We start from the raw sequence: 21618 nt of genomic DNA, 5'->3' as shown, positions 1-21618 counted from the left end.
CTCCCCTCTCACCCCCACTGTCATGATCCCAATTCTACCTTACCAATCTGTCTAGACTAGAGGATGTACACTAGTACAAATAGGAACTAGAAACACAGGGAATGCAGGGCGGATAATCCCTTCAGGACCAGTGGTGTGAGTGGCAATACTGGGAGGGTAGAGGGTGGGTGGGTTGGAAAGGGGGAACTGATTACAAGGATCTACATGCGACCTCCTCCCTGGGGGACTGACAACAGAAAAGTGGGTGAAGGGAGACATCGGACAGGGCAAGATATGATAAAATATCATATCTTTTAGATCTCATGTTATTTCCTCACCCATGAGTTTGTTGGGACAGGAGAAAGTTGAAAGGAAACAGAGGAAGGAAGTAGGAAGCAAAAGCTAGTTATAGAGTATACTTATAGGGCTATAGATGTAAGTAAATATATTAATTTATACTGAAAGGAATAGAGGCCAATGTACATATATTTATATGTTAAGTATTGACATAGCAGACAGCCTTTGGGCCTCTAATCAAGGCCTCCCAAAACACAAGAACACTTTGTTCTAATAACCCGGCACTCTTTGATACTCATGTTCCTGACATGATCCCTGAAGACAGAATGGGTACATAAGCAAATGTGGTGAAGAAAGTGGATGTTGTCCGACTACCAAAAGATATAGCATCTGGGGGGTTAAAGGCTTGAAGTTAAACAAGCAGCCATCTAGCAGGGAAGCAAATAAGCCCGAGGTGTCAAGGGGATCAGGTTATCAGGTATCAAAAGAACCAAATTATGTCAGTGTGCATAAGGGTGGTTGGAGTTGAGACCCAAAACCCATGTGTAGACAATTGGACATCTTCCCAAAGAAGGGTTACAAGGAAGGAACAAATCAACCAGGTTTCTGTATAACACTGACAAAACATACATCATTCCTTGAGCTCCTGAGTGATTCCTCTCCTCCTACCCCTCACTACCATGACCCAGTTCTACCTTATAAATCCAGTGAGACTGGGGAGTACACATATGGGTACAGAGAAGATCTCTCAACACATGGAATTCAGGACAGATAAAACCTTCAGGAACAGTAGTGGGAGTAGTGATGTCATGAGGGTAGGGGGATGGGGATAGTGGTGGTGATCTGGGTAAAGGGGGAGAAAGGGGAAACCCATGACAAGGTAAGATATAGCACCCACCGCCAGGGGGATGAATAACAGAAATGTGGGTGAAGAGAGATAATGGACAGTGTAAGACACAAAATAACAACATTAATATATAATTGATCAAGGATTCACGAGGGTGGGAGAGTGAGGGAAGAAGGGGGGGGGCTGATACCAAGTAGAATGAAAATGTTTTGGATAATGTATTAGTCTGGGTACTTTGGAGAAACAAATGAACAGCAACTCATAGATAAGAGTTTTATGCAAAGAAAATGTGCATCACGAAAACACCCCAACCCAATGCTGCCCAAGCCCACAAGTCCAACATTAACCCATACCCAACACCAGTCCACAAAGTCCTTCACCTCACAAAACAGAGGCAATAATGCCGACTGCAGGAGGAAAGCTGAGTCAGTGAACGTGTAAGCATCTCAGCACTGGCAGGGGTCTCCACACGGCTGCTCCAGCACCCAGGGCTGCATCGGGATAGATCCATGCGGCTTCTCCTTGGGGATGTCTTGTAGGAAATCCATCTTGCAAGCTGAAGCAGGGAACTGCTAAGGCAGCTGCACCCGATGCAACCATCACAAAACAAGAGACCCGAGAACTATATGGATATGTTGATGACAACAGATGTACAAATGTGCTTAATACAATTGAAAGATGGATTGGCGTAAGATTTGTAAAACCCCACCAATAAAATGATTAATAAAAAAAGAAGAAAAAAGTCCTCCAAAAGAATATTCCTTAGATGTAAAGATAGAACTCTTGATGTCACGTCTTTTAGACATGTTGTCGGCAGCAACCAATCCCTGGAAAGGAACATCAGGGTCCGTGAGAAAGAGGCAGGCCTTCAAGGAGATGGATCGGCAGAGCAGCTGCAGCAATAGACTCAGAGGTACCATGGTTGTGAAGATGGCACCGGACTGGAGGTGGGTTAAGTATTGGGCTGTTAGCCAGTCAGTCAGTGTTGTGAACCCACTAATCACAAGACTGTGGCTTGTGTTGTTGAGGTATGAAGCTGGACAGAAGCAGAAGGTAATCAAGGTTGCTGGGGAGGGAAAAGGAGGCCAAGGTCATACTCAAATATTTCAGGAGATGGGAACATTGTTACAGAAGAGGAAATTAAATTATATAATGGTTGAGCTTAGAAGCATAGAGAGAAGAACTCAGAAAAGGAGACTGGCTGCACAACTCACAGAGCGTCATCAATGTCACTCGATTGTTCATGTAGACACTGCTGAATTGGTGTGTGTTTTACTGTGTGTATTCTCAACAATGGCAATAAAATGAACAGAATTTTAAAGTAGCACAAGACCACAGCAGAAAAATTCTGCGGGGTACACCAGTGGTGGATGCATGACCTTAGGCATTTATTAACACACATATGACTGTACAATGCCAAGAAGGATCCCTATACTAATGATGTGCCACAGTAAACAACACATGGCATTTACATTGGCTCCAAATGTTCATTTAGGAGAAACCATGTGTGGTGAGGAGGGGTGGTGGATGGGCACTTGACATTATGTGCTTGTTTTCTCTAAAACTAGAACTGCTCTAAAAAAAATGAGATGCATGGAATAAAAACAATATTTTAAAGTATGGAAACTGGTTTTCTGGACCGTTCTTCTGGTATGTTGCCTGTGATTTTGTCTGTCTAAAGACCTTGTCAGCAGGACCTGGTAGAGTAGTGGTTATACACTGGGCTGCTAAGCACAAGGTTGCCAGTTTGAAGCCCCCAGCCACTCTGTTAAAAAGGAGGATTTTTGCTCCTGTAAATATTTAGAGACTTGGAAACCCCCAGGAGCACTTCCACCCTGTTACAGGGTTGCTATGCATCAGAGTTGACTGCATGGCAGTAAGTTTGGTTTGGGCTTCGAGAGGCCTGTCAGCACTGCAGAGGTGGCATGTTGGAGACACATGTTGTGTGGGTGCTTGCCCATACATTCTAATGGAGGTGTCACTGGCAAATGAGTACAGCAAGGAACTAATTTCAAATAGCCCCAATGAGTTTGTAGGAAAAGAAACATGATGAATGAGTTCAAAACCTTCCGTGAATGTCACTATATTAGCATATATTCTGTTCCATTTAACCTCATACATGTTTATGCTTGGATATCCAAAAAACACAATAAAAATCTCATCCGAGTTGGGGGAGGGGCTTCAGATAAACCCATGAGGGACAGCAGAGGTAGGAAGTCTAAAGCAAATGCAACAAACCCAATTGCCATCAAACGAATTCTTACTCCTAGTGCTCCTAAAAGACAGAGTAGAACTCCCCTATGGGTTTCAGAGACTGTAATGTTTTATAGAAGTAGAAAGCCTCATCTAGTGGTTTTGAAATACTGATCATTTGTGTTAGCAGCTGTGGTAGTTGCATAATTTTATGTCAACTTGAAAAACAAGTGTATAGTTGGAGTTCAGCCTGTCAATCAGGTCTCAGGCTGATGATAACTCTTTGTGAGTGTGGCCTTCTTATGAAGATTCTGGAAACTTCCTCTCTCTCTTCCTTTATCTTACTGTTGGCAAGCCACATGAAGCCATGCTGCTGGCAGCCAGATTCCTGGAGATGCATCCACCACCATTGGATCCACAAGACTTTGCACCCACCAGCCAGTGGTCTTCCTCCATTTGGCATCATTGCATGTGACTCTGTGAGTCTGAAGTGTGACCTATGAACTAGTATTGGACTTATGGGCTGATGTTGGACTTATGGACTTGCTCTGGACTGGGCTGGGATGTTTTCTTAATGTACAATTACTCTTTGATATAAAGCTCTCTCTTACACACATATAAATGTCAATGAATTTGTTTCTCTAGTCAACTCAAACTAGCACACTAGTACTGTATACCCTGGAGTATAAGCCGAGATTTTCAGCACAACTTTTATGCAGTATTTGGGGTAAAATTAGGTGCCTTGGCTGATATTCGGATCGGCTTATATTGGAGTACACATGGTATTACTCAGATAGGAAATTGTTAAGTATTAAATAATCACTAAATGTTTTCATGCCTCAATTTAGAGACTATGTCTGTGATGCTCTCATTAGGAATTGTCCCATTATTGTCCTCATAGGAACTGGCAACGGGTCCCCTCTCTGTCTCTCTCCTTTCATTCTTGGTCATCTTCCCTGAAATACCACATCTTTTTCATAGAAAATTAGGGTTTCAGTTTATCACTATCCTCACACACTTAAAATTAAAGGGGTGTAAATTAGTGAGATTTTGCTGGAATATATTTAGGACTAGGATTTCAGTGACCTTCCAAATAGAGTTTTATTTAAAAATCAGATGTTAGCTTAGATGATTAATGTTCCCTTAGTTCAAACAAAGTGTCTCTCACATTCATCATTGCTGATGATATCAGACTTCTGAAAGCTTTCCACCTTTGTGACACCTGCAGGCATTAAAATGTGAGGCCAAAATTAGCTAAGCTGTAATAAAAAGGTGATAATTGCTAAGTGTGAAGCCACACCGATAATGCATTAAGCAAAACACTAACACTTTTAGTGTGAACTGATAGTATCTCACTCTTTGCATCTGTTTAAGTGATTTTCCATCTTTTACATTTTCTCTCAAACTAAGCTTACTAGTTTAATTAATTGTACATATTTAAATTCTAACAGGTATAGGGAACAGTGAATTAAGAGCTTCTTTTTCGGGTAGGATTCCATTTTATTTCTCATCTACTGATAAAACCTGCCATCACATGTATGTGTGTCCCAGGGTCGCAGCAGGGTAGAATGTGAATCTACACTGGGGCAGCCCTTTTCTCATAGGAAGGCAGACTTTATATTAGGCTACATGTTAGACTTACATGGGAAGCCCAACCTTCACCCACCCAACACCTTCACCCAGAACAACTGAATGAGCGTCTGAACTTGAACCTTGAGCAATGCTACTGAAAATCAAAGCACAACAAAAATAACCAAGCCCCGGACTCTTCTTTTTCTTGTGTAGTTACAATGCAAAGAGATTATATTAGACTGTGATGCTTACAGTGGTCACTTGTTTCATTTCATCTCATATTCTAGTGCCAAGAATTTTATGGAGTAGATAGTGCATTAATGTTGCTTCAATAAGGAAATCCCTAAGTTACATAAAGGTTGATGATGCATCTTTCCCTTACAGTAGAATGTTAATTTTCCCATTACCCTATGCTTGAATAAGATGCCTTGTGAGTGCAGTGCATTACTCACTGAGCTGCTAGCTCCAAGGTCAGCGGTCCAAACACAACAGCTGCTCTGTGGGAGAAAGACGAGGCTTTCTGCTCCTGGAAAAAGTCTCAGACTCAGAGGCCCACCGGGGCGGCTCTTCCCCATTCTCTAGGGTCACTCTGAGTTGGCATGTCCATGGCAGTGATGTTTTTATAGAAAGTATCACCTATATGTACACAGACATACATATACATACATCATATACCTATAGAAAAAAAAAGAGTAAACAGCCGATATTAAATTCTACTAAGGGACTTGCAATACAAGAAGAAGAAGAAACTGTAGAAGCACAGCCAATACAACCAACAAATCTGTTACTGAGTGCTTAAACCTTTGTTAATTTTAAAACTAAATACCTTGATGCTTTCCTGAGTTCTGAACCAGGAAATAATAGAGCATTAGAAAGTGAAATTTTTGACAACCACTTGTGTTATCTTGTACTTATCAATGCTTATCCAAAATAGAATTAGTTAGCATGCTGATGGTTTAAAATGCTATTATGAATTTACAGAGTGCCTTAATTTATAACTAATTTTGCACATTTAATTTACTGTTATTTGGCACAGAACCTAAATAAAGCTTTGAATATCAATAAAGTATAATCGAAGATAAACCAAAACAAAATAACAAGTCCATAATATCTTAAATTGAGAGAACTAAAGAAAAAATATTGAAAGTTTCGATTGCAGCATGTTGAATGATGTAAGAAGCATCAAAAGAATGTGGAAATAAAACACAGAGTAACTATACCAAAATGAACAAGGTTCCATACATTCAACCATTTCAAGAAGAAACGTATGATCAAGAACCAATGGTACTGAAGGAAGACGTCCAAGCTGCACTGAAGTCATTAGCCAAAAACAAGGTTCCAGGAACGGACCAAATACTCACTGAAATGTTTCAACAAAGTGAGGAAGCATGCTGCTCGGGCCAACTGACGGGCAGAGATCTATATTTGTTCCCATTCCAAAGAAAGGGGATTTGAGGTAATGTGACCACTACAGAGCAATAGCATTGAGTTGACATACAAGTAAAATTTTGCTGAAGATCATTCAACAATGGCGCAGCAGAACATTGACAGGGAACTATCAGAAATTCAGGTTGGATTCAGAAGAGTACATGGAATAAGGAAGATCATTACTGATGTCACATAGATCTTAACTGAAAAAAAGAGATTATCATAAAGATGTGTACTTATGTTTGGTTGACCCTGAACAGGCATTTGACTGTATGGACCAAAATAAACCATGGATAACCTTTAGAAGTGAAATTCCAGAACACTTCATTTTCCTCAAGGAGAACCTGTACATGCATCAAGAGGCTGTTGTGGGACAGAACAAGAGAAGACTGCAGAATGGAGAAGAGTGTAGGTGTAGGCTGTATCCTCTACAGAAATGATTCAATCTGTGTGATGAGCAAATAATCTGAGCAGCTGGACTATATTGAGAAGAACAGGGCCTCGCGATTGGAGGACAGCTTACTAACAACCTTCAAGATGCAGCTAATAAAACTTTGCTAGCTGAAAGTGAGGAAGACTCAAAGATCAGAGATGTCAGTCTTCAGTGTGGATTACAACTGCAGATGAAGAAATCAAAATCTTCACAAATGGAATTACAGTAAATATCGTGATAGTGAAAATACCATGAGGGTAAGATATGACAAAATAATAATAATTCATGAATTTTAAAGGATTCGTGAGGGAAGAGGTGGGGAGGGAAGGGGAAAATGAGGAGCTGATATTAAGGGCTCAAGTAAAAAGCAAATATTTTGAGAATGATGATGGCAACAAATGTACAAATGTGCTTCACATAATGGATGCATGTATGGATTGTGATAAGAACTGTACGAGCCCCCAATAAAATGACTAAAAAAATTATTTACTTCCTTCTATTTGGAGACACTTTTGCTATAGTCTATATTATATATATGTACTTTACTTTAAAGTAATAAAATCTATTTCTATTTTCAAAAGTAAAGAAAATACCATGATAAATGAAAAAAAAATTGATGTCATCAAGAACTTCATCTTGCCTGGGTCCACAATCAATGCTCATGGAAGCAACATTTGAGAGACCCAATGATGCATTACATTTCGTAAGTTTTTTGCACAAGACCTCTTTAAGATTGTGAAAAGTTAGGATGTTACTTGAGGACCAAGGTGGGCTTGATCCAAGCCAACCTCATTTGCATATGATAGTTGGACATCGAGTGAGGAAGACCAAAGATTAATTGATGCATTTGAAATGTAGTGCGGGTAAAGAATATTGAAAATAATAATATAATATAAATACTATAAAAATATCATAAAACACTAAAACATATGTCTTGGAAAACATACAGCCAGAGTGCTCCTTAGAGACAAGGCAAGTCAGACTTCATCTTACATACTTTAGACATAGTGTCAGGAGTGACCAATCTCTGGAAAAGGACGTTTGCTAAAGTGGAAGGACAGCAAGAAAGAGGAAGACCTTCCACTGGATGGATGGATACAATAGTAACTTTGATCATCTTGAACAAATCAATAATTCCGAAGACAGTGCTGGACTTAGCAGTGTTCCGTTCTGTTGTCCATTGGATCCCTGAGTCACAATCAACAGGATGGTACTTAAGAACAACAAGCCATAATCCATTTTGTGATGCGTTATAATTTCTGGCTTCTAATACTGTGTTTATTATCCTCTGTTAGAGGGAGTTCTCTGTTACGCTACTGGACAGGATTAAAGTGGAGTCACCTCTACACCTTAGTAGAGTGTGGGAACCAAGCCGTTACCATTTGTTAAGTTGATACTATGGTCTGTCAAAAGACAAACACAAACCCCCATCAAAGGAATGTCTCAAATAAGAGCCATCTCGGAAGCAAGAACACAGAGAGTACCAGGACCATAAAGGAAGGAGAGCCACCAGTGGACACATTTGAAATCTCTGTCAGTGGTTATACACTGGACTTGGATCCCCAAGGTCAGGAGTTCCAAACCACCAGTTGCTGGTCGGGAGAAAGATAGGCTTTCTACTCCCAGAAATATGTACAATCTAAGTAATTATTGGGGCAAACCTACCCTGCCTTATAGGGTCACTATGAGTTAGCATCAACTTCATGGCAGTGAGTTGGATTTTGGTCATTAATACCAAAATCTCACTTAAATATTGACATTATCTAATATCTATTCACAGAAAAACGTTAATACAATATTAGTAATTAATGTCTACCTTATAAAAATGTGCATTAAATTCGATTTTGCAAGCTTACTTCAAGAAAAACAACTTATCTGAAAGGAATTCTTTTACAGTTGCTCAATTGTTTGCATCAGCGCCTGCAGTTTTCTCTTATGGCACAAATGTGTCTATTATCTCTAGAGTAGAGAGAATTAACATCTCATTTTCACTTATTTATATTCCATTGATTGCAGAATTTGAAAACTTTGTATTTGACAGTTTTAATTAAATGCTAACTTCATTATATGTAATTTGAAGAATTTGTGACTACAAAATGTAAGAAAGCGCAGCAGTGTAACTGACAGAATTTTCTTTGGTAAGTCAAATTGTGGGAACGTCGATTGCCATCAAAAGCAAAAGTCTTGTTTCTATGACATACACATCCATTCCAAAGGAGCAGTGACTCGTGTACGATAAAGCTGAAGACTTGACAACCACAATCAAGTAACTCAGATTACAGCACCCATATGAATTGCTAAGGCTGGGGTCAATCTTCTCTTATAACTGAGACTGGACACAGATCAGCAAAGCATTTTGAGTGTTTGAGTATGCATTTCCATGTGCCTATTTTCAGATTTCAAAAATAAATATATCCAAATACTCCACAGGGATTACATAAGGTTCTATTGGAAAGCAGCACACATTTGGTACTCCAAATAAGTCACAGGGCTACACCAGTCACTATGATTTAGGAATCGTATTCCTGTCACTGACAAAAGAAGAAACATGCTCATGCGCGCGCGCGCGCGCGCACACACACACACACACACACACTCAATATTACATCGTCTACCTGAATGGTCATACAACATTTGTTTTCCGTCCTTCTTCACTAAATATATTTCACTACTCCAAGATTCCTTTACACACAAAAACGCTACAATTATAGCATCTGTCTAAATTCTGGCATGTCATAACAATGTATATATCAGACTTAGATATGTATTTTTTGTAATCCAGATCGATAGTATTTTATCTATACCGACTTATACAACCAATAATACACTATGGCTAAAACAAACCCCCAAATCAAACCTATTGCTGTCATGTCAACCTTGTAAGATGGAGAACTTCCCCCACAGGATTTCCTAGGATGCCACCTTTGCAGAAACAGACTGCCACGACTTTCTTTCACAGAGCAGCTAGTGGGTTCAAGCTGCCCACATGATGGTGAACTGACAGCCACAGTGACTAACTACTTTGTTTCTAGGCTCCCTTATCATGAAAATTGGTCAAGAAAATCTCACACACACACACACACACACACACACACACTTTCATATAGAATGGGGAAGTAGGAAATATTTCTGAAATCTAGCAGAGCAGGGCATCCTGCACTTTGCATGGGGAATGTTCCTTTATTTGCCCTTGCTCTGCTCCCTGAGTATGGGGATGTGATTTTTTTTAATGCCTGCATGGTTCCCTTAGGGACATGTGGGCAGAGTTTAGTATGTCAACCGGGTCATAGCTTGATTGGAGGGCAACCGAGACAAATGACTCTCTGAGGCCAGCCTCTTCCTCTTCCTCCCTGGTGATCAGACAGACCATAATGGTGCTGCCTGAGTTAGCTGCTGTCTCAGCTGTGTGCTGCGCCACCTATGGGCAAGCCAACTCATGGATCTTGTCACTGTGCAGTGTATCACTGTGTCTTGAGGCTCCATCACAACCTGCTTCAGTATACGGCTGCTGCACTGCTGGCCTCTGCTATACCTGGACATCTCATCTCCCTCCTGTTGCCACCCTACCTTGCTGTGTCTGCTGCCTGCAGACAGACTCTACCCCCTGGCAGCCACTTCACTGTTTGCTCTCTTGACCTCGGACCAGCAGCCAGCATGAGTAGGAAGGATCTTCAGTACATTAATTGCCCCACCAAAGTGAGTTGGACTGAGTCCTCTGTACTTCTATGTGGACTAATTAGCTATTGTAACCCCTCTCGCTATATAAACCTATATAGATATAAAAACATAGTGTCCTCATTTTGTTTTTCTAGAGAACCCTGCCTACCACAGGGGGCTACTATGGTTATTTGCTTTCCAGAAGGTTCTTCCTGTTTTATTATATGTACCTTGGTGATATCTGCAGATAGTCATGAAGAGAATTATTTAGCTGCAGGTTGACAACATACAAAGCCTATTTCCTGTGCATAGATGTTTGGGGAAGCTGGACTATTTCAAACTTTGACGAGTCAGTTTCTTTAATCCCAAGATAAAAGGTCACTTAAGTTGAAGGCCCGTTTTATATATAAATTGATTTACTTGTTTTTAATGTTCATACCAGTTCTTGAACTAAACTATACTGGAGTAACAAATAGCTCCAAAATTTCTGTGGTTTGCCAAGCTATTTGAATTCCACTGTGGGCCACAAACAGCATGTGCCATGTTAATTTCACATGGCGAGAATTAAGCTGAGTTTAGACATGCTGAGGAAATGTAGCAGAGTTCTGGACTGGTAAGTTTCACCCATTGTTTTTGCTCATTTGACCTTGACAAGCAAAAAGACATGCACATGACTGAGGTGACATTATGGAAAGAACTCTTCTCTAACAGGGAGGAGTAAATAGGATGACCCTCCATAGACCACTGCTCATGACTGAATCAGATCCTCATTGGCCCAGGAGTCCTAAGTATGTCACTCTTTCTCTGCAACTAATTCAGTCCCAAGGAAATCCTTACAACCCATATTTATGGATGCATAAGCTAATTCATTTTGCTACCCAACAAATTCTCTCCTATTCAAAGTATTAGCAGGAACAATGGTGACTATACAACTAAAATCCGAAGCATTCGCTTGAAGCTTCTCCTATATTCTTCTTCCAATGTACTAGTTCAAAATGGATTCCAACGTATACCTCCAGCATTATCCGGGACACAAAGAGGTTCATAAGAAGGATCCAGATGAAAGATAAAACACATACAATATAATTTAGCTTACACCATGGAAGCAGCAGTTAAGAAATCAAATGACATACTGGGTTGGGCAAACACGCTACACAAGACTTTTTTTTAATGTAGGAGAGCAAAGTTGTCACTCTAAAGTCAACTTCACAACTAAGCCATTTTTAATAGGCTCATAACCACGTGGAATGGACAACGGTCAAGGAAGACAGGAGGAAAATGGGTGCATTTGAATTATAGTGCGGGCGGAGACTGATGAGAGTACCAAAGACTGGGAAGAGAACAAACAAATCTGTCTAGAGGACGGACATGCTGGGTTCTCTTAAGAAGTAAAGATAAGTAGACTGGGTCTTATATTCTTTGTGCATGTCATCAGGAAGGACCGCTCCTGGAAAAGGACATCTTGCTCGGCAAAATCGCGGCTTAGCAAACAAGGAGACCCTGCAGGTGACGGCTTGGCACAGTGGCTGTCACAAGGCACTCCAACATAGCAACCGTGAAGCTGGTGCAGGCCTGGGCTCTGCTCTGGTTTCACACAGGGCCACCATGAATCACAATCAGCTCACTGGCAATAAGAGCAGCAAGCATCGCATGAGCCTCACTGGCCAAATGGTTCCATTTTCACGTGATGCTATTGCTTCTTTGATTGGAACAATGAAGACTAAAGCCTAAATCGCAACACACAGATTTGTCAACCAGGATATTTGGTCACCAAATTAACCCGGAGAAAATGGTTTGGCATTATCCAAAAATAGTCTTTGTAACCATAATACTCTGCTCTTGGTCCGCAACATTGTTCACCAGGAGCAGGCACAGTGACTGGATCCCCACCTGGGACTTCTGCTGCCCCACAGCATTGACCTCACCATCATGTGGACATTTGAAACTTCCCTTCAGAGAAAAGCAACAAAACCAAACCATGTCTCTCTTTGTTGTCTGTTAAAATCTCAGCGTTATAAGTATGCTCTCAGAATTTTACACTGGACCCACACCTTCTGGAACCTTCTAGAGTACTCCTTAAACCATTAGCCAGCTCACCTTCCACAGGAACGTGGGATACGTAGCGAGCGCAGGGGGAAGGATGCTTGTGTTCAATTCTCTGATGTGTACGCTTAGAGTGTAACACTTGGAACTTCAACCTGGTTGAAGTTATTGAGCACTTATCTAATACAAATCAATTATAATGAAATTCAGTGGAAAACTACGAGCACCATGTCATTTTTGTTTGCTTTTGTTTTCCTTTCCTGACACTTCAATTACTTATTGATTTTTAGTGATTAAGGTATAGAGGCTTTTGTCCCAATTCACACCCTAAGTTAATAAAGAAGGGGATGTTCTATACAGGTCATCAAACACTATCTTGAAGATGCCCAGCGTGAGTGTACTTTAAAAGTTACCTTGTTGTCCTTCCGGTTAAGTTCCTGTTTCAGTTCTTCCACTTGCCATCTCAGTTTCTTTACTTCTGAATTCGGATCCACATGATGGCTTGCAGGCATCAGCTCAGCCCTTCGGGCCTGATGTTGCTCACTCCATTTATAGCAAGTTGGTGGATGGGCCCACAGTCCCTTAAAACAAAAGCAAAAACAGGGATGCTATTATTTCTCATTTACCCTACAACGTCAGAGACCTGGTGACTGACTTGACAAAGGAGAACAGCCACAGAGGGAGATCCAGAGGAGCCACCTCTCTCCCTGTGTCCATATTGGTTATGATTCATATATGATGAGGAATGACTGTCAGGGGCCCAGATGGTGTGGAGGTTATGCTCTGGACTGTTCCCAGCTAAGTCATCAGATTGAAACCACCAGCGGCTCCTTGGGAGAAAGCAAGGGTGTTGACTCCCTTAAAGAGTTACAGCCTTTGAAACTCACAGGGGCAGTTCTACCCTCTAAGGTTGCCATGAGTAGCAACCCACTCGATGGCAGTGAGTTTGGCTTGAGTGACTAGGAATGAAAGGTATGTTAACAAGGGGCCAGTGTGCAGCGAACTGATCCCTTTTGCATCTCATGCAGCTGTTTCCTTGTAAGCTTCCCAAAACAAGGAATGATAAAACCACAACAATAAAGACCATGGCTTTCATTATTTAGATATCTAATGATACAAACTTCTTTTATAGATACTTCGATTATATAAAAGTAAGGATAAATCCAAAGGAGCTGTTCATCTCCTCTCTCAGCTGGAGGGCTGGTTCTTTGCGGTCTTTTGCTGACGAGACATGGCTTTGAGCCAGGCCTGTCCCGCAGCCCCTTGGCTCTGTTCACAGAGCTTCACTGAGGAGCTCGTCCTGAGTGAAGTCCCACGTGAGAGCCCCCAGCAGGCAGGGCTGGGATCGCCATCTGTCTCCTTCTACTTCGCAGCAGACATTATTGGAATTAGCAGGTTATGTTAATTGGCTTCATATTACTCATAATATTGTGTCCTGTTTTTCACCGAGCATTTCTGTGAAAAATTAATAGTAGTCATCATCAAAAATTGTTTTATTAAGACTATGAAGAAAAAGACTGATTTCTCTTTCCCTATACTGTTATAAAACTGTAGGAGAACACAAAGAATGTTTTTGACTTCCTAAAAGTCTTGTGGTCATGGTACTGTACATATGGCAATTACTAATGAGTGGGATCAGCTAAAAATGTGTAGTTCTTTTTTTTTAATGAAAACCGGGTAATTGAAAATAAGATCTTTCCTCATGGAGCCATAGTGATGATGATGTGACTTTTTCAAAAATAAAGAGATAAAATGATAAAACATTAGGAAATATTGGAAGAAAATGTGTGTTATTTTTCTTTAAAAACCAAATTGAAAGGCATTTCTAAGTATGATCCCAAATCACAGGATGAAACAATGAGACATTTAGTCACAATAACTACAAAATGTGCTCTTTAAAAATAACATAATGTCCTACACAGAAAGCCCTACACCCAGAAATATACCACACCTTCCTTATAGTAGAAGGGATATCAAGTATATATAAATTGAGGATAGTTGAAATATGAAAACTCAAAGAATAGAAAAAAATCTCTCAAATGTAGAAAGGGAACACAGTGTTGTTCCCCAAATAAGGGAGAACCGATTCCCATTTATATCACATTCTTGAAAAGACAAAATTATAGAAATGAGAAAAGATTAGTGGCTGCCAGGGGTAATGGAAAGAGCCCTGGTGTCGTAGTGGATTATGTGTTTGGCTGTTAACTGCAAGGTCACCAGCCGCTGTGCAGGAGGAAGATAAGGTTTTCTCTGCTCACAGAGTCACACTCTTAGAAACCACAGAGGCAGTTCGACTCTACCCTGGGGGCTGGTTATGAGTCAGAGTTGCCTCCATGGCCACGAGTTGGGAATGTTGATTTTTGGAAGGGTCACGGGGTGGGGTGGGGTGGGGGACTAGTGGATGTGTTGATTTGGGGGAGGGTAACGGAGGGGGTGGGCAGTGGATGTGTTTATTAAAAGGCAACAGGTGTGCTCTTTATAACGTTGGAAGTGTTTGTTTCCCTACCCGTGTCAGTCTCATTGTCGTTCTGTGAGATCGGACACGTGTACACACTGGGCAAAGAGATCACAGGTACCTTATATTTGGCTAGCACCTTTGCAAGACGCTACAGTGATCGAAAATAAAACGTTGAGGGTGAGACCACAACTGAGTACCGTTTGCCATACTGCTGACTGGCAATGGTAAAATGGGCTAGAATCACCTGTTGGTACACAGCGGAGAAACAGGAAGCTGTTTTCTTACACGTGGAGAAGCATTAGCCCAATCCGTTCAATGCCCACGTCTCTGGCCTGGCCTTTCTAACCTCGGGGTGCCCTTCCTATCTATACCTTCGTTGTGCTCGGTGTTGATTATGACTGGATGCGACCTCTTGCACCTTCCATAATGCTGTCTGGAATGCAGTGTTTGACCCTGAAGTGATGCAGCCAGTTAACTCACTTTGGGGCAGACTGAGAAAGAAAGAGGAGTTTCAGTTAGGTATACCAGCAAGGAAACCAGAGCCATGCAAAACAGACTGTGTGGTGTCCTGTTTGAAATCAGAATACGTAGAAAATATATACCTTTGGCTGTGGAATTTAACACAGGTTTCAAGGTAATCCCAAGAAACAGCTGCTCACCATCAGCAAGCAAATAGCACAATAACATTCCTTGGGTGTTAGGCTAATCACAGGGTGTTTTTGTTGACTAACTAGATAGCAGGGACTGGCTTTAAATTACCAACAGTCAGGTAAACAAGAGAAGACTCTCAGAATGATTTGGTCCTTTTAGACAACATCTACATCCAACCTGTCAGCTTTTGAGCTATGTACTGTGCTATTAAAGCTCCACAGAGACTGCATTCGGTAAAGTACCTCAGAGGAAATACATTGTGTAAGGGAGGTTATTCTAATTACATTAAGTACAATTACTTGGGTCACAATAACAGGGAAGCTAAAAAAACAAAATCCTAGTAAACCATTGAGCATAATAAGGTACCGTATATACTCAAGGATAAGCCAACCGGAATATCAGCTGAGGCACCTAATTTTACCACAAAAACTGCATTAAAAAGGTGCTGAAAAACTCGGCTTATACACGAGTATATACAGTATCTCTTTTTCTATGAAGTGAAGTGAGATCTGGTTCTACCTGTAAGGCACCTTGCACTCCAAGTGGAAAAGACTTGGAGTTGGATTGAGGAGAGAAAATGTGGATGAGCAGGGAGGACCATGGACAGACTTCAGGCTAGAGCCAGGGAGTCCACCAAGGTGAGGCAGCTCCTCATTCCCACTGTTGCTGCTGGGCACAGCAAGTGGACTCCAGCACACAATGCCCCAAGTACAAAGCATGGACAGATTCAGGGCCATCTTCACAAGTATTAGGATTGAGCCCATGGTTGTAGCCACTGTATCAAGCCATCTTGGCGAGGGTCTTCCTCGTTCTCACCAACCGTCAACCACAACAGGCATGGTTTCCTTTTTGGCCTGCTGAAATCTGTCCACAGTAAGTGAAAGGAAGCCCCACCATCCTCCTTTCTAAGGGCCATTCTGACTGTACTTCTTCCAAAAGAGATCTGTTTGTTTTACTAGCCGCCAATAGTAAATTTAACATCCTTCACCCACAAAACCCGACTGCCATCAAATCCACACAATCTTATAGAACAGGGTAGAACTGCTCCTGTGAGTTGTGAAGGCAGTAACTCTCTACAAGAGGAGACAGCCTTGTCTCCTGCCGGTAGTTTTGAACTGCTAGGTTAGCAACTCAGCACATACCTTCATCTACGGGCATTCAGAAAATGTTAGCACCTCAATCTCTTCTTAACCTTGGGGCTTCCAGTACCGGAGAAAGCCCTGACCTCAGATCTGTCTTGCCAAATCCTCAGGCATCAGAGTTACTCGTGTTTAAGCCTGAGAAACCCAGACTACAGCTGGGGACTTATCTATCTAGGTGACGCAGACCAACCGAGGCTCTCCCCTGCTGGCTGGGTGGTCTTGTGTGGTCCCCTCCGAGGCCTCCTTACAGAGCCCTGATGCATGGGGCATTGTGTTTTGCAGTGCTTCATTTAAAATATTATTCCACTTAAAGTATGATAAATTTGATCCTTCAGAATACATCTTCAAATGTCAAATTATGTATCTCATTCTTTTTCAAACAAATATCAAGGAGGGAACTCCATTCCATTGTTTAGAATGACAACAGCGCATCTAAAGGAAGACTCTCCCTCCGCTCTCAGATATAAAGACTTTGATGCACAGATAATGCAGAGCTTAATAGCAGCATTTTACCAATCCTGCAAAATGATGGGTTTTTCTCAGGAATGATGCACCTCGTTACCACTACTTAAATGCAGTGCTCCTGTGATGCAGCAGGATGATTGCCCTCAATCTTCCACGCATGGCTATTAAGCTTGTGCACCTCACTTAGGTGGACTTCAAGTCGTTTAAGTAAACAAAAATGTTGAGAGTGAGACCTGTAGACTCCTGGGTACAAAAGCAAGGGCAGTCAACCAGAAAGAACAAAGGAAGAGACATACGGGTGGACCTGCAGATGTTGCCTGCCCTCCCCCCCCCCCACTGACCCCCTGAAAACACATACACACAGTTCTTTGGAGGTTGAGCCAAACATTCTTGCTGTGGGTGGTGTTCATGAAAATCAGAGGGCAGCAGTGGTGGCTCAACGGTACAATCTCACCTTCCAAGTGGGACAACCCCAGTTTACTTCCTGGTCAATGCCCATGAAGTGCAGCCACCAGCAGTCTGTCAGTGGAGGCTTGAGTACAGCTGTGGTTTTGAACAGGTTTCAGAAGAGCTTCTCAAGCAAGAAAGACTAGGAAGAAAGGTCTGGTATTCCACTTCCTTAAATTAGCCAATGAAAACTCTATGGATAGCAATGTTGACACTTTTGTCACAGAGCATTGTGAGTTGAGGGTCCAGAGCAGTTATCAGTAAGAATGTTTTTCTCATTGCGTGATCCCCAAATCAGCAGCACCAGCTCCAGCTGGAAACCTTACCATAGGAACTCAGGTGCAGGCGCCCAGCTGTCTTCGTTTTAACGTTCTTAAGATTCTATGAGCTTAAAGTTTGCAGACCAGTGGTATATAATCCGAGGAGTCCTAGGCACAGTGCAAGGCATTCACTGCCAATTGGAAAGTCTGCCCTCAGGACCCACCGGTTGCTTTTCAGGAGGCCGATGTGGCAGTCTGCATTGGTGAAGGTTACAGCTTTAGCCATAGAAACCTGATGGAGCAGTTTGGCGCTGCCCTACAGGGTAAATTGGAATTGATTCATGAGCTTGGTTTTGGTATAAGGCCAAGTGCTTTGTTAAAGTTTGTTAAAGTAGTTAAAGTGCTCAGCTGCTAAGCCAAACAAACCCACCAGCCACACTGTAGGAAAGCTGTGTCAGTCTGCTTCAGTAAAGATTTACAACCTGGTATTGGCCAGGTAATTGTAGTAACCTTGACCCACAGCTGTGATGTTTCAGGAAGATGTGTGTTATTGAACTGGGCAAACAGATTTGGGGGAGGGGGGTGGGGAGGGAGTATGTTTGTGTCTAGGTAGACCAGAGAAACAAACCCAGGGAGACTCATGTGTATAATAAAGAGTTTTATATATAAGAGCAATTGAATATTGAGAAAACATTCCAGCCTAGTCCAGATCAAGCCCTTAAGTTCAATATTAGCCCACATGTCCAATACTAATCAATAAATCCTTCTTTAGACTCACTCAGCCATACAATAATGCCGAATGCAGGAAGATCACAGGCCAGTGGGTGGATAGTCTTGTGGATCCAGTGACGGTGGAAGCGTCTCAGCACTGGCGTGTGTCTCCACGTGGCTCCTTCAGGTCCAGGGCTCTCACCGCCCTCAGCATAGATCCATGTGTCTTGTCAGTAGATAGTCTTTCAGGGAGTGAGCAGAGAAAGTGTGTGTCTCTCACCTCCAAGGAGGAATACAGGAGTTCCCAGAATTCTCAGGAGAAGGCCATGCCCACACAGTGGCCTCATTGGCTATTTCCTGATTGACAGGCTAGACTCCACCCCTTCATACTTAATCCCCTCTAATTGACAAACCATTTATATAATTACTGTGGGAGGAGGGATGTGGAATGTTTTCTGCACTTAAAAATTATATCAGAAGATACATGTGTGGAGCTACAAATGTACTCAGTACCCAGAGCAGGAGCCCATTCACCCAGAGTAGGAAGCCGAGCTTAAAGACAGCTAGATCCTGGGTGATGGTTTGAGGCTGCCAATTACTAGTCCTGACCTCACCAGCCTTGAAAGACCGTTACGTGGAAAATAGACCCAATGTTATGCAGAGCCATCCACAAACATTCCTAATTATGCTCAATGGGTATCTTTCATTTGTATTATTTTTTTAAGATGAAAATTAGATTTATATTTAAGGATAAAATAAGTTGCTTTACCAACAGGATGATTTCTCCCCACACAACTAAGTTTAAGGTGAAAATAAGGAACTTTTGTCTTCCTCTGCGTGCTACATCCTTCACATTATCTCTCACTCTCCTAGCCCACCCAGCAGTCCCCTGTCAAGGTCATCTTCTGCTACCTCTGTCTCAGAGGCGACATCAGAGCTGGCCAAGGGAGCGTCCAATAGTGTGTGGGAAAAAGCCCATTGCCTTTTAATTCCATTTGTCCAGGTACATTTATAAGTCCCTACTATGGTCTCTAAGGTACAATAGGTACAGCGCTGGCCCTGGCACTTCAGGGGAAGTGGGAATGGCCACCACTGGGCAGTGTCTTTGAACCACCCAAGGTGTCTTTTCCAACTGTGTGAGATTGATCAGCCAGTTAAAACCAAGACTTTCCTAGTTGAGGGCCTCTATGGTTCATGGCAGACCGTGTGCTTGCCTGCTCTGCTGAGCACTGACAGAGAACAGATTGAAAATTCTGCCTCTGAGCCCATTAGGGTTGGCCCTCATATCCTCGTGGGTTAAGCATGGGACTGTCATGCTTCAGGTCATCAGTTCAGAACCACCAGCCACTCTGAGGGGAAAGAGGGGACCTTCCACCCCTGTAGAGCATGGCCGTCTGGAAACCCACCAGGGAAGTTCTCTTCTGTCCTCTAGGGTTGCCGTGAATGGAATCGTCTCAATGGCAATGAGTTTGGTTTGGTTTGGTTTGGACCCTCAGAGAAAACCACAGTTTTCATCGGTAGGAGCGAGGGAGGTGCAGCTGTAACTTCCACGGAGTCACCGATGAACGGGCTGGACTTCATGGTCAGGTGTTTAGGCCGAGGAGCTATTTCCTGTAGCTACACCTCTGGGTTAGGCCAAATGCTAAGGCCAACCTGCACTTTCCCATCTCTCAACACAACACCTGACTAGCTTTGTTCTTGACGTGAGGCCTTATCTTTCCAAAACTTCCCAAGTTCTTTGACAACTTTAATCCATTAATTCACCACCACCTCCCCAGTTCACTCTCCAGGGAAAGATGGATTTCTTCTTTAATTTTTAAGGTCCTAGCTTTTGCCCCCCTACACTTGCCTTCCATACACCTCATGATGAGAGTTATCAGAGACCACCACCCCGTGCCTCTAGGTTTGTCTTCATACACAGCTGCGGGCCATGGCAGAGACCCCGGTGCTCACGCCTCATGATCCCACACATCTGTTTGCCACCGTCACCTGATTTCTGTTTAGCATCACGATGGTGCAATGGTCACTACCCACAATGGGTGCTCCTTTTAACGGGTTAAAAACGCGAGATATGAAAAGAGAAAGTGGGTCCTTTGTGGAAATCTACATGTACATCTAATGTGAGTGACTCCGATCATGTGTGACAGGAAAAGCACGTAGCAACTATGATGTGGTTTGTTCTTCTTCGTTCTTCACGGCTTCCACTTAAACAGGCCCCCGCAGAGCTTCCATACTAAGTGGCACCGTGAAGAAATGCCTGCGGATCTACTTTTGAGAATTAGCCAAGTAACATCCTGTGGACCAAGAAGGTCAATCCCATGTGCATGAGGACCATCAGAGTGGGAGTGATCCATGTGTCAAATGTATGAGACACCTTCAAAAGTGTGTCTAAAGTGGAATTTTCTTATGAACATTTTGAAACAAGGATTTCTTACCGACATGTAATCCTCTATAAATCAAAGTCTGAACAACTAGCAATATTATTCATAGTTCTTTTGTGAGTGGCTCTGAATGGCTTTGGGTATTCAGATAGGAAATGTGTGAAATGTTTCTAGACACATACTTTTGATGGAATAACAGTGCTTGCTCAAATAGGTGGATCTTTAGTTCTAGGGAAATAAAGTATTAGATAACATCTAATTTAGGCATACATATGATCAAGGGCATTGCTTTCTGCCTATCATTCGTTTTGCATCTGAACCGTCGAATGCTGAAGGTTAAATATTGTCCCAAGCAGGCATCACTAAAAGGAAGTTCTGTTTAACTTGAAAGGATACCACGATAGGCTGGTAAACAGGAGCCTGCTTGGTTTCTGAGCATCAATTTGAAGGAAAACCATAATGACATGCAGCAAATTTAAGTATTATTTATTATAAATATGATTTCTGCTTGTTGTATTTTTAAAAATCAAAGGAAAATGTGAAGTTTCTGCATCTGTGGTTTCCAAAATAGCACAACAGTGTATTGATTTATGGGGTGCCTGAAATTCACAACATAATATATGGTTCAACTATGTTCAAGAGAGAGCAGCGCTT

General features: G+C 42.1%; 1 protein-coding gene across 1 annotated transcript in view; it reads right to left on the bottom strand.

The window, feature by feature from the left end:
• The window catches only part of CCDC102B (coiled-coil domain containing 102B), a 209170-nt gene that overhangs the window by 51390 nt on the left and 136162 nt on the right, over nt 1-21618 (bottom strand). The window contains exon 4 of the mRNA XM_013004766.2: nt 12863-13030. Coding sequence (XP_012860220.2) covers nt 12863-13030 — 168 coding nt within the window. The remainder of the gene's footprint in view (nt 1-12862; nt 13031-21618) is intronic.

The sequence above is a fragment of the Echinops telfairi genome, unplaced genomic scaffold (assembly GCF_000313985.2).
Source record: "Echinops telfairi isolate 266 unplaced genomic scaffold, ASM31398v2 ScPeMD7_7400;HRSCAF=8409, whole genome shotgun sequence".
NCBI lineage: Eukaryota > Metazoa > Chordata > Mammalia > Afrosoricida > Tenrecidae > Echinops > Echinops telfairi.
Note: the sequence above shows the minus strand (reverse complement) of the source record. Positions and strands in the feature narration are given on the sequence as shown.